At 37.9% G+C, this 14735-nt stretch overlaps 1 protein-coding gene across 4 annotated transcripts in view; it reads left to right on the forward strand.

The window, feature by feature from the left end:
* The first annotated feature begins 508 nt into the window (after positions 1-508).
* C6 (complement C6) overlaps positions 509-14735 on the forward strand; it is a 58600-nt gene continuing 44373 nt past the window's right edge. Inside the window, exons 1-5 of one of the 4 annotated variants that reach the window (XM_014867418.3) lie at positions 509-646; positions 5893-6055; positions 7505-7661; positions 8920-9064; positions 13296-13437. In XM_014867418.3, coding sequence (XP_014722904.2) covers positions 5913-6055; positions 7505-7661; positions 8920-9064; positions 13296-13437 — 587 coding nt within the window. In that variant the 5' untranslated portion in view covers positions 509-646; positions 5893-5912. Of the gene's footprint in view, positions 647-973; positions 1112-2226; positions 2277-5892; positions 6056-7504; positions 7662-8919; positions 9065-13295; positions 13438-14735 lie in introns of those variants that run through there. The other 3 variants (XM_014867417.3, XM_070519713.1, XM_070519714.1) reach the window with 3 other exon arrangements.

Below are 14735 nucleotides of genomic sequence, written 5' to 3' on the forward strand. Positions count from 1 at the left end.
ATGACGTCATTTAAAAAATTACATATGTATGTGTGTTCATGTGTACACTTAGAGAGACACACATATATATGTTATATGACTGAAAGTATTTACTCCAAATATTAATAGCAGTTTTGTCTGTTTATGAAAAATGATTTTAATTTTCCTTTTCACGCTTTTCCATATTTTCTAAATGTTCCTCAATAAATATTCTAGAATCAGAAAAAAGTAAGAATCTGTACATATTTCAATTAAATGGACGCATTCCTAAAGGGGAAGGCAATTTTAAGCAATTTATTCTAAAGGGTTTTTAAAAATAGAGTCAGAGATTTCTTTCCCTGCAACAGCAATATCTATTGCAATAGCTCTTGAACGGGAAAATCATTGAAAATTCAGGCCCCTGTGTAAAATCTTGCTCAGAGTTTCAGGATTACTGCTGATTGAAGTAATCATTTGCAAAGTCCAGAGTTTCCACAGAACGTTTATTTTGACAACACTCTAGGTGGTGTTGGGTCTCTGGGACATAATGGCATTGTCTTGTGTTAGCTAGCAATAGCGAAAGAAAGTTTGTTTGGATTTTCATATAAACTCTTTTCATTGTGAATACCTATTGTTTCCACAGCTATTTGCAGATTAGCTCTCCGGATACCACAAACTCTGTTTAAAGGTGAGTGACATCATGATTTCATTTGTAACCTTAATATTTCAGAATTGTAGATTGTGTTTCCAACAAACTTACTCTTTCTTGCATTAAAATACATAACTCAGATTATAGCCATTTCTTTGTCTTTCTTTTAAAAGAAGAAATAACTACTTTGCTAAAATCTCAAAAGAACCAAAGGTTTATGTCTTTTAAAGAAATATCCTGCCAGAGAGCTACCCTGTTAAGATCAAGTTTTTCTATGAGCTAAACTACAGTTAGAAGTAAAGCAAACATAACCTTTAGCCAAAGGACCAGTCATGTGCCTGGGCTCCCCAGCCTGTCCTAGCAACGGTAAATATCATTTCTTGAGCCTCTGGGGCATGCGAAGAAGAAAACAATAAGAAATAAGGGATTCGAGACATTTACAAGGAGACGGAAAGGAAGAACCTGCAGTTGGGGTCAAACTAGAGCATCCTCTGAACCTGTCGGGTAAGATGTGCCGAACTGCTTTATGGACAAATCTTTCATGTGACTCAAGTACTTCTAAACGTGACAGGTCAGAATAAGATGGACTTCACTCTATGCTAGAATTCTCTAAATGCTCACAAAGCCATCTTCAATGGGCCCACTGATTTTTAGAGTTCAAGAGGGAATGGCAAATATAAAAAAACTGCAGAATTGCTGCTCTTCTATCATGATACTGCAGTGGAAGGTTTTTCCTTTCTTCCTCTATTCACTGAACATTCTTTTGTTCCATGTTTGTTTGGTAATGGGTCGAATGCCCACATGTAATTTCAGATGTCTCCAAAATGCCTAGAGATGTTGGAAATGAATAAATAAGGAACCATTTGATATTATATGCTGGGCCATGGAAATTAAAAAAATAGAGAAGTAATTATCTTTATTTGAGTGAAAATTATCCTTTTAACATAAAACAATTTTTCCTCGTAACAATAAAATGTTATAAAAGGAAAAGGTACCAATTAGCTCTTTTATTAGCATCTCCTAAAATAAGAAGCTTTGATGTTATCGTCTTAATTTATAGCATTTTCCAAATTGCCTCAAAACAGTTATAGTCAAAGAAGAGATCAGGATATTTTATAAGAATTCTGTCCTTGCAGTTTTTGATGAGAATTGGAATAAAAACCACATATACTTTCCAAGCTTTGGAAGTTAAAACAGATAGTGTCTGCTGAGAACTGAGAACTGGTAATCTCTGGTAATTCAACTTCTCCCATTCATTTACATGCTGATTCCACAAAATGCTCTAAGAATCTGTTTTGCCTACAATTGAAGGAATTATTCTGGAAGATAGCTATCTGTTTAAAATCTAATAAGAAAAAACAAATAAATAAACAACAATAAAAACCCCTCTGTTTAGGTTTCTTTGTTGAAGTGGTTTGTGTATAAGAAGATCCCAATTTGGAGGTGGGGGGATGGGGTGGTGGTCTGTCTAGCAGTTAACGGGGAGACTTCACATTGTCTAGGAGCCTTGGCTTCCAAGGGCCCCAAAGCCAGCGAAAAACCACCCAGTCTGGACTTGAGTCTGATGATTAGGATTCACACTATTCTGTCTGATCATTGCCTAAATTTTGTCTGGACAGTCTTGTCCCAATGTCCTGTGGTTCTATGCTGTTGAGGAAAACCAGGAAAGGTAAGTTACTTATCAGTGAACTAAAATCAGTAGACAAGCTCAGCAATCTTTAAAGGAGCCTCTGATTTTTATGATTGAAATAGCCTAGGGCTGTAGTAGCTTGTCTATGAGTTGGATAAGAAAGTTTGGATAAAAAGCCTAAGAAGCATCTTCAGTTGCCGTCTACCCTCTGCAGACAGTGATAATGGATTCTATTTCTTTGTATTTCACTCAACGCCTAGCAGCACACAATAGATACTCAAACGTGTGTTGATTCCATTTTAAATTGAAGGACGCATTCAGCCATATGTCAATGGATTTGGTCGCTTTTATTCTAGCATTTTTCTCTGAGCTTGTAGGAGAGTTCAGAAAGCTTACTGATTTATTAAGAAGAAATGTTCTAATTTCTGAGCATATTGGAGAAACAGTTCTTATATCTGATTTCAAACTCTTGGCTTGAGTGAAGATTTATAAAATGATGAATCCAGTTTTTTTTTTTTACTGAAATATCCTTTCATCACAACTGAGAAACGTAAATGACCACATTAAAATATGATCAGAAACTCACCCTCTGAGACATTCGTTAGGGCAATTTGGCATATCTATCAATATCTTAAATTTCATATCATTTGACTGAGCCATTCTATTGTTAGGAATACACCCATTGGTCCAATGGATATACTACAAAAGCATGCTAGGATGTAATACAAAGATGTTTATTGCAGGGTGTGTCTATACTAAATGTCTGCAAATAGGATAATGGTTAAATCCAATATGATACATCCATATGGTCTAAAATTATGCAGCCATTAAAAAGAATAAAGTAGATATGCATATATTAATATGGAAAGATCTTCAATGTACACTCTGGAGAGAAGAAAGCAAAGTACAGAATAGCATACATCATGGCTCCTCTTTTTCGTGTGTATTTAAACCACATGCATGCATGTGTCTGTGTAAGGTGATGTATGGGAGAATTTTCCCTCTTTTGGTTACCTATAAAAAGAGAAAACAGTGATTATGTGTGGGGAGAGGTTCTGGCTACAGGTGGAAGAGAACTCAGGCCTTATGTTTTTCTTTCTGTTCTGTTTAAAATTTCCAAATATGGGAACATTATTTGTATTTTTTGAATGTCAATAGAAGTTTTCTGGGTGGTTACATTATAAGCCATCTTAATTTTCTTCATTATAGATTTCTATATATTTTTTTCTTTTTTTTGAGGAAGATTAGCCCTGAGCTAACTACTGCCAATCCTCCTCTTTTTTGCTGAGGAAGACTCGCCCTGAGCTAACATCCATGCCCATCTTCCTCTACTTTATATGTGGGATGCCTACCACAGCATGGTGCTTGCCAAGCGGTGCCATGTCCGCACCCGGGATCTGAACCGGAGAACCCTGGGCTGCCGAGAAGTGGAACGTGCAATCTTAACTGCTGCGCCACTGGGCTGGTCCACTGTATATTTTAGAACACAACAAATGTTATCAAATAAATAAGAAGTGTACTGACTAAACAAATTACAAGTGTTTTAAAAGTAAATCTGTATCTCAAGAGGCCTAGTTTTTTATTTCAATCAACTATTACAACTAACTAAAGCTAAACCAGCTATACTGCAAACTATCACTCTTGCTAAAATGATGCATAACAATTGAACAGATGAGTTCATTTCCCAAAAGTCTAGAAAATATCCTTAATCTGACAGAAATTTTAAGAATAGTATTACAGGGCCGGCTCCGTGGCTGAGTGGTTAATTTCGCGTGCTCCGCTGCAGTGGTCCAGGGTTCGGATCCTGGGCGCAGACATGGCACCGCTCGTCAGGCCACGTTGCGGCGGCGTCCCACATCCCACAACTAGAAGGACCTGCAACTAAGATATACAACTGCGTACGGGGGCGGTTTGGGGAGATAGAGCAGAAAAAAGAAAAAAAAGATTGGCAACAGTTGTGCCAATCCTTAAAAAAAAAAAAAATAGTATTGCAGAAGTGGCCGTAATGATGGACCCAAATTACACTATTCAGATTTCATTAAAACCCATTTCTAAACAGTGTCCTACACTCCACCAGTTCAACAATACTTATTCATTATATACGATGCTTGCTCTCATTCTCCTAAATGCTGAAATAAACAAAATGGACAAAAAAAGATTAACTGCCATGGTGTTTACATTCTAGTGAAAGAAGAGAAAAGAAAGAGGAGCTATTTATTTAAACTTAGTTTATACATTAGGGGGAGATATATAACAGAAAAAATAAAGCAGTGAAGGAGATAGGAAACTGGTGGGAATTACAATTTCAGATAAGATGGTCAGAGATCCTATTTTATTTGTGAGATGAAAAGCGACTAAGGACATATTTCTAAATCATTTTCACTATGAATAACCTTACTTAACATCAAAATATATTTTCTATCTTCACGTGATGCTTGTTGTAATTTGAGGAGCCCCTAATTTTGAAAAATGCATGACTAACAGCTACAATTAAATTTGTAACATTTTTAAGTGTTATTGCTAATTTGAAAGCTAATATTTATTGAGGTATGATTTTATGCCAATGGTTATTCTAAGCACTTTACATGAATTTTCTCACTGAATCCTAACAAAAGCCTTATGAAGAAGGTAAAAGTATTATTCCTATTTTATAGATAATAAAACTGAGACAGAGAGAAATTAGATGAATGCATTTTACTTCTTTAAATAAAAATTAAATATTAATTACAGCAGCATTTTCTATATTATCTAGCCATGTTGTATATTTTGTTAGAGATGTAAAGATCAAAATAACAATATTGGGAGGCAGAGATGGTTTTGAAAATTCCTTTCAATAATTCACAGATCCTCAAGGTTCCACAGCACACCGTTGGAAATCACTGGTCAAAGTTTTCTCTAGCACGCAGCCACAGCTGGATAAATGCTCTTGTGGCCTGGGTGGTGGAGCTCTAGGCATCCAGATGAGCCAGTAACACAATTATTGGTGTTATTAGAAATTCAATGCAGCCACGCACCTCATCCAAGAAGGTGGAGTCTTCGGCTCTTACTTGACATGTAGCCTCACCATTCCCGCACCTCCCTAAGCCTCAGTTTCATCATCCATAAAATGAGGGAGCTTAACCTGGAAGCTTCAAAGATCCATTCCAGCTCTGATTTCTGTGACCCTATACGTAGAGACAGTTGGACAGTGAACTCTCTCTTTAGCAGGTTTCCAGGATGCCGGGAAACTAAATAAAGCTTCCAGAGGAATGGTCCAAACTCCTTCCTCAGTCCCGGAAAAGTATAAAAGTTGAAAGGTACTTGAGGGTACTACCCACAGAAAATGAGCAGCTGTTTTGAAAAGTATAAGATTATATAAGAATTTCCATTTTGGAATGAAATAGGATACAAACATACACTACATATTTTGTCTTACAGTCTATCACTAACAGTTCAGAGAAATTTACTAGTCCTGGAAGTTGTAACTATGGGAATATCCACCCTAAGAAATAGGATTTGTACTCATGAGCATGTGAATTTATAGGTGTTAACTTGCCTTAAGGAAGGCAGGGAGATGTTGATGTTTTCTAAGATCATATTCGAGTCTGTAACTGAAAATGACTTGTAAAGTTTTACCCCGATAAGGTTGGATATGTATTACATCCTTCCTCCTCAGGGCCTGGGGGCTCTCAAGGCATGGCCAGACACTCCATCCTGTATTTCATCCTGCTGAGTGCTCTGATTGACAAGAGCCAGGCCTGTTTCTGTGATCATTACCCATGGACTCAGTGGTCTAGCTGCTCAAAGACCTGCAATTCTGGAACCCAGAGCAGATGGAGGTGAGTGTGAGCTATGTAGCTTTCCTTTGTGCCCTGGGTACCCTGGAGGACAGAGTTAGCAATATCAAAAATGCCACTCTAAGCAATGGGGACAAAAACAATATCTTAAAGTGAGAACTCGTGAATTTGGATGGAATTTGAGGTCTTTTCCATATAAGGTTGAAATGAAGTCTACTTTTGTTCTCTCCATAAAATTGAGGAGTTTCAAAAAAACTTAATTAGGAATCTGTGTAATATTTTCAGTTGACTATTTAACTTACTTAGACTCACCACTCAAGCTTTTTTTCAATCAGCATATAACTCTGCTTGCCTGCAGTTAGTGAGTTCATTATAGAGAATTTTCTACTTATTAAACCGAGTCTAACGGAACCTCAATTGAGCGGCACTGCTAGCTATTAGCTTGATTGTTGGCATGCACAAGAAGGCAAGAAAACTATGTTTACTTGATGGCATTTAATAATTCAGTCTTTTCACCAATTCAGACTACTTGTCCCCCACATTTCTTTAAATCGGTTTCTTTAAATCTGTTAGATGTTTCTGGTCCATGGAGATGCTCACATGACATGGGGGAGAAAGACATATATTTAATGTGTTTTAACCATTATAGCACTTTTTAGAGACCTATTTTAGAAAACTATTTTTGCCTATGTAGTGTGAGTCTTGTTAAAATCACCCACTGACTTCCCCAATAAACCATTCACTAAGTATGTAAAAACAGGTTTGTTTATAATACTCCCCTACTCAAATGTCCCTCAGTAGCTCTCTACTGCCTACCAAATAAAGTGCAACAAATATCCAGTCCCTCTCAACCACGCACTCCTCAGGCCCATCGCACAAGCTCCTCCGTGGACACGTCAGGCTCCTCCATCTTCAACTGTTGCATATGCTGTTCCCTCCACATAGCCTTTCCTTTGTTGCCTGAAGAATTCATATGAATTTTTCAAGATCTCTCTCTCATGTCATTTTCTGTTTGAATCTTTGGCCCCACAGCACTCTGACTCCATCTCAATCATTATACTTATCACATTGTGTTATCATCTTTTAAGCAATTTGCAGGAACTTTCTTCTCTTTTCTTTCCTATCCAGTCCCTTCCAGGAATTCCATCAGGGCCAGCTTCATGGATGTGTGACCTGTCAGTAGCACAGGACCCCACACCTAGAAGAGCTCTGCGCTTGGCTTAACGCTCTGCCATCACTGTCTAGAAATTCTTAATAATGTTTGAGTAAGACGCCCCCCATTTTCATTTTGCACTGGGCCCCACAAATTATGCACCCAATCCTGAGTTCTGCTGAGTGGTAAGAACTGCACACATGCCAACCTGCCTGATTTTCCATGAAAACCTTCTTTTCTTTTATTCACTGTAGTTAATGCTCGACAATATTTTTCCTATGGGGCTGGAGTCCCAGTGAATTCACTCATTCTAAGTAGTTTTTTCCTTACTGTTATAGACAAATAGTAATAGATCAGTACTATCTGGATAACTCTTGTGACCAGCTTTGCACCAAGCAGGAGACCAGAGAATGTAACTGGCAAACTTGTCCTATCAACTGCCTCCTGGGAGATTACGGACCTTGGTCAGATTGTGATCCTTGTGTTGAAAAACAGGTAAGGGCCATATGGGCATATTCAGGAAATCTGAATCACAATAAAATGGCTTGCGTTCCCTGACAGGCTCAATAATCACAGAAATGCTGAATTTTTTCAATTTCTGAAAACAAACTGTCCTAGCTTCCATTGAGAGAAAATTCCATTTAACAATTTTGGAGAGTTGTGGGGGAGGATTCATTTTACATGTTTTCCTGTCCTGCAACCAACTAAAGGAAATTCTGTCCCCAGTACTGGTATTGCACCTGCCCAGCTCTGAGTTCCACTGCCTGTGCTCTCTGAGAGCTGAGAAAGCACAAGTAAGGGCTAGACAATGGAGATTTCAGTCCAAGCTTTAAAATCAGATGGAAATGAGGGATGTCAATCCACAGCCTGACTCCTGGCCCTTCCTCCAGTTGCCCTCTCCCTGGGGGAAAGTCCCTCAATTTGTTTACTGTTCCCAGCTGCACTATTTACCCACCTCAAGTTCATTCCTGTAAGGGCGGTGGCCCATGTGGACTCCAGTCAGGGCAGGTGCTGAGAATTCACACATCAGGGAAGAAAAAGAAACTTATTTGTGGAGCACTCCATCTCTGAGGGAAATTTTTGTAGGCCCTTTACATACATCACCTGATTCAAACTTCACATCACATTGTGTTTTTCTACCCATTTTTCAGGTGAGGATGTCATAGCTCGTTAGGTGTTAAGCAATCTGCCCAAGAATATAGCACTGAGGAGCTACATTTTGAACTTAGATTTTTCTGATTTTAAAGTCAGTACTTTTTAATCCTATCATATTTCTATCATTCCCTGACTCTTTTACTATTCACTCTTTTCAGCTGTTAAGAATGTGTCGACCTTGGTTTCCATGGTGACTTCCTTATGCAAAAGAACCCCCACATCCTTTCACATTTATCACTTCACACTCTCCTTGAGATATAGAAGAGCCATTGTTATTACCTGGAAGAATTTACTGTACTCGGGACACTCTCAGTAAATATTTCTGCATTTAATTTTGATTCTATTTATTTTCATATGATTTCAGAGTTAGAAGTCTTAGAAATCCTTTTTACCCCGCTTCTTTAGTGTACAGTTTGGAAAACTGAGGCTCAGAGAAGTGATGACTTCCGTAAGCACACACAATAATGGAATTGGAAAAGTCATTAGTTAATTTAGGAAACACCACTTAGGAAAAATCACTACTGTGATTGAGAAGCCAAGTTTTCTCAGATACGTTTTGGCTTTGACCGTGACTCACCTTTCTCTCCTTTCCCTTCAGTTTAAGGTTAGATCCATTTTGCAACCCAGTCAGTTTGGGGGACAACCATGTTCGGAGCCCCTGATGACCTTTCGACCATGCATTCCGTCCAAGCTCTGCAAAATCGAAGAGATTGACTGCAAGAATAAATTCCGCTGTGACAGTGGTAATGTACTTTTGGAAAATGTTCAGCCTCTATTAAAAACGACTTGACTAAATAGAGTTATTCCAACTGACTACCAATAAAAGCCATGATAGAGAAGTCCCACCTTATTTTAAGCATGGGGAGACGGGGGTGTTATGCTACCAATTACCAAGGTATTTATGTGTGAAATTATAGCTGTCAAACTATAATCATCTTAACCAGTTACCTGGTTCATTTGCTCATCAAGTATTGGTGCCCAAGTCCCCACACTGCTACAAAGCAAGAGGAGGAGAGAAGAGGAGAAAGAAAAGGACGAGTAGGCGGCTACTTTTAGAAATTGGCTATTAATATGCATAAACCTATAATCAGAATAAGCAATTGAAAAGGAAGGATGGATTAAAAAGATTTTCAATATAATTTATTAAAATAAAATATTAAGATACTATGTCAGGGGGATGACTAGAGATGATCTAACAAATTTTCTTCAGGGTCCATCAAATGGTTCCAAAGGTAATTTCAAAAGAGAAGATTGAAAATGATTTAAACAGTGGCAACATTCCCAAGTCCAATACTCATTCAAATTCATAAATTCTGATATTTAAGTATCATTAGATTATGATCAAATCTTGAATATACTGCTTAATCATATGTATTCTCTTGCCTCTTAATAGCTCTTGAAGGCCATCATTTTGAACAGTCTAGATCATGTTTCTGTAAGTTTTTTCAGTAAAGGTCCAGATGGTAAATATTTTAGGCTTTGTAAGCCATGCAGTCTATGTTGCAACTACTCAACTCTTGCAATGTAGCATCAAAGCTCCCGTAGACAGTGTATAAACAAATGAGCACGGCTGAGTTCCATTTGAACTTTATTTATGAAAACAGGCAGCAGGTCAGTTTTAGCCCATCAGCCATAGTTCACTGACTTCTTATCTAAACAGTCAATTTGAAGTTAACATAAAAGCAGAGCTAAGATGAATAAAATCCATACCATTTCTGTGTAGTCTGGAATACATTGAAAAGTAAAATATTTATAATAAGATAGCAGATCTCGAATCCCATAGAAAACTGACCCCAGACCTTGGATCTAATGTTTTTCTCCTCTTACTCCTTGCTTCCTCCCTTCAGCTTTTCCAATCTTTTCTGAATGTCATATAGGAATGTTGGTGTCAGGGTTTTCCCTCTGTGCTCCTCCAAACCTGAGATACGAGTGTGGGATGTGGGAAGGGAGATATACATCATGCCTACACGAATAAGGTCATTCACAAGTTGACAAAAGAGGGAATATGAGAAAAGTCTTGATGGCAATAGCTGAGGGGAATACAGACCTAAGCAATACATCTAGAATGTTAAGAAAAAGATTTAGAACTGAAATAAAACTATTTGAACCTTGAAGGATAGTTTTTAGAGCAAATTACCAGGAAGAAGTCCTTTATTCAATGGTTAAATAATCTGTGAAATTTATTACAAAAGAGCTTTGTTTAGGTCAAAAATCTTCACAAGTTTGAGAAGGCCTGAGAAACACCAATGGGCTGTCAATTCATAATGAGTGATTTCAGGAAAGTTAGTGGTGTAAGCATGGCTTATCTGTAGTTCATCAGCAAAATCCCCACAGAAAGTGACAAAAAACTCAACTACTGAAATGCATCAATAATGTTTGGTAAGCAATTGCTACCTAGAGCTCTCTTAGTGACCCTTACCCTGCTGTCCGGATCCCTTCCCCAGGAATACCTAGACCTTCCCAGGACCCAGCCACTAACTAGTTAATCCCTGGCACGGTGGTTGGCATCCATTCTCATTGGGTTGTACCGTGGCCTATTGGTTGTTAAATATTCCACTGAAGGTGATATGCTACTGTGCTCTTCTAAAAACGTCCAATAATGCCACTCTCAAAGGGAATAAAAGGTTGGATGGATCATCATTTGTCTGACTTAGGATGATGTTTGGCCCTCAGTTGACAAAGAACTCTCTATCCTAAAGCATTTCCCTCTTCCCTTTCCTCCCTCATGATTGCTAGTCAGAGTCCTCTAAGACTAAATATATTATTTTAATGTATACATGGATCTTTGAGAATTACCCATGAGATTAATCCCCATGCACTATGCCAACTGCTCTCTCAAAATCACAATTTTAAGCATTAAGACTAGAGAATTTGCAGCTGGTAGTAAAAATAATAAACTCTTGCAGTAACACAAATCAATTCAAGTAAGTAGGAAAACCTCGTACAATTTCTAAATGATTACATAGCTCCTGCTGTAAATGTACAAACGTGTGTGCTGGCTAAAACACACTGACTTCTGCAAATCCTGCACTATCCAAACTGCCCTTCCGCTTTCCCTTTCCTTCTCTGCTATAGGACGTATTCACGGCTAACAGTCTCTCTCCCCTGTGCTTCCTATTTCATTGAGTTTCCATTAGCCTGGAATCATTCTCAGCTATGCCCTGTTAGACCTGTATCACTCCTGCCACACTTTCATAAACATTACTCAAGGGGTGTCCTCCTGCTTTGATCCATACCCTTGCTAATAGGTCCTCTCCAATACCCCTAGAAGTACCAAGTGGATAGAATCTCTTGTATTCTAACATGTCTGATACCCATTCACAAAGCTAGGTTGGTGAGAACTGTACCCTGCATGTGTATTCCTCTACTCACAAAATGGGATTTTTTTTTGCATAATCATATCAAAAATTAGCTTTTGATTAAATTTGTAAGTGCCAGGTTCAAAACTTCTTAAAAATGTAATATTTGTTCTTTTTTATTCTTTAGAAAAAAACATCTCTATTTCAAACTAAATTACCCATTCTGTTCTGCCCTGAAAAAAGCAAACAAACAAAAAACTAGAGATGTGCTATTTCAAAAACAGAGCATCTTTCAGATTATGTCTTGGATTGACAGAAACTCAATTCCTTCTATATTTTCAGTCTTGTTTGATTGTGGTGCCCATAACTCTAATTCCTTATAGGAATGGTCTGGATACAATGCAAGGTTTTAAATAATCAAAGGAGGACTTAATTACTTTCATTACACTCTACTTAGTGAAGATTATTGACTAAAACAGTTGAAACCAAATGCTTTCTGGGGAACTCTCTATTAATAAAAATCCTTTAATTCAACAGAATACCCAATCTCCCCAAGCACTTTAGTTGCTCAAAATAGTCGTGCATAGCTGTAATGAGATGCTGATCACAACTTAAAATAGTTAACCAGATAATCTTGAGTAAAATATTTAACCATTGCCAGTGAGACCTGTACATAATGGTACAGATGTTAGCATCTCTGATTATGGGCAAGAAGCTGAGGGACAGGAGAGGGGTTGTCACTGTACATAGTAGCTAAGGCATTTCAGTTTCCGTAATATGTGGGTACACACTGATTCCAAGGATCCTTATGAAATTCAGCAAGCTTAAAAAGGATGGGAATTATCTGAGTATGTGGAGTTTGTTCTATTTTCTAAATTTACTCATTTAACCTGCTACCTAATGCTGTAGTACCAAGGCATTTAACTTGTCCAAAAAATAGTTAAATATAGTAAATTATATGTGGTAAAACAATCATGATCAATAATTATATATAGTAAATATATACAATAAAAGATGTATAGTTATATGTGGTAAACACAGATAAGTGTGCTATTTGATTTTGACAAATGGATACCCTCATGTAAATAACCCCTAATATAGAAAATTTCCGTAAACCTAAAAAGTTCCTTCTTTTCTCTTTCCAGTTAATCACTCTTCTTGCTCTTTAACATCAGTTAAAGGAATCACATGGCATGACTCTTATGTGTCTGGTTTCTTTCACTCAACACAAAATTTTAGAGATTCAGCCATGGTATTATTTGTACCTGTGGTTGTGAGTGGGTGTCAAATTATAGTTTTTTGAATAAAAACAGTGACCTTGAGTCTGCTATCCTGAATCAAAACAAATTCTGAACCTACTGTTAATTTTCTCCTACAGAACATGATTTCTGCAATAAGCTTACTGCAGTGAAAATGGGATTCTAGAATTGTTTCTCTTACTTGAGACAATAAGCACAATGAGGATTGAATAATTCTATAATGACTCTTATCCTAAAAAATAAGGGAAAATATCAGTTTTTCACTCTATTTCCATATTTCCTAAATCTTTACCAAAAATAATGAAAACTTGCTCTCAAGTTTCTCTTGAAATTTAAAGCTTGCATGTTTCAAATCAATAATTGCTTTCATAACTGACCATTTGTTGTCAATCTTGTTGTTTGTTTTTCTTGACCAGGCCGCTGCATTGCCAGCAAGTTAGAATGCAATGGAGAAAATGACTGTGGAGACAACTCAGATGAAAGGAATTGTGGGAGAAAAAAAGCAGTATGCTCACGGAAGTATGATCCCATCCCTAGTGTCCAGTTGATGGGCACTGGGTATGTAATATCTTTTCATTGTTTTGGGCAGTAGCGGCATCTCGGATCTAATGAGTCAGAAGCAGCAATGAAACAATGAGACACATCGTTGTCCATCTTCCTCATTATCCTCTTACTACTTCCACCAGCCCTGTCTTTGACACTTGGCTACCATGTTAAGGCAGCATGTGGCCAGGATCCTCACCCCTAGGGAATAAAAGAACTTAGCACTTTCATACTTAGTTTAGCCAGCAATGTTACAGGCCCTTCATAAATATTGTTTGTTTTAATTCTCATATATCCTTCTGACAGCTCTGGAGTGGATGAGGGTAAAGTGGTGGGAGGCCAGCCAAGCTGGGAGGTACTAGGGCGGATTCCTGGGACTGGGTCTTTAATGGGTGAGTAACCACTCAGAGAAGTGCAGTTTCTCACTGATAATGGAGGTCGAGGGTATCAGAAAAGTATGCTTGTGACTCTATTAAAAGTCAAAACACTAAAGAAGCAAAACCATCTTCAGGTGTGAGAGGCAAGCTCTGAATTAACAATGGGAGACAAAGCCAGAAGGAAAGGAGTTAGGCAAACAAGAAAAGAGGGTGATAAAAAAAAAACAATGGTGTGAAAAGGTAAGAGAGCAAGAAGTAAAGTGACCATGGCTGGGGGTCCGAGCTTCCTCTCACATGGCCTGTGTGATGCATGGGTACTCCGGTACAGTTTAAAGGCAGAAGGTCAGACCTGTGTTACCCTTGAGTTCTACTCGCTCAACTTACAAACCAGGAAACTGAGCTTCAGGAAGCTTAAATAACCTGTCCAAATCTACCAACTAGTAAAAGGTAGAACCAAGATTCGAATCCAGACTTCAAAACCCAGGTTATTTCCACCATCTCATTATGATTCAGGACTACATCTGCTTAAGAAATGGAAACATACTGGAAGAAACCTTGGTAGACCACACAACCCTCTCAATCTTTGAATAGTGCTCAGAAATTCTAATGTTCCTATTGTAGATCGTGAGGACATTGGAGGTTTGACAAAGGATTCTAAGATCATTAGACTGAGCCAATGTCTTAGAAAACTTTAGGAAATATAAGAGAAGTCAATGAACACAGAAGAGCTTAGCCTTAGTTGGAAGCATAAGAAAAATCCGTAAAGATAATCTCCTGTACTCTCCTGTTCCCATGGTTAAGAATTCTCCCTTCAATTTTTGGGCACAAAGCAAGTAGTTTGCTATAGGCTTTTATTGCTTTGCATTGGACTTTTTTAAGTCTTCACTTATGCTGCCAGGCTCGCATAATATGAAACCTTGGGGCACAAAAGACAAA

The sequence above is a fragment of the Equus asinus genome, chromosome 10, assembly GCF_041296235.1.
Source record: "Equus asinus isolate D_3611 breed Donkey chromosome 10, EquAss-T2T_v2, whole genome shotgun sequence".
Lineage (NCBI taxonomy): Eukaryota > Metazoa > Chordata > Mammalia > Perissodactyla > Equidae > Equus > Equus asinus.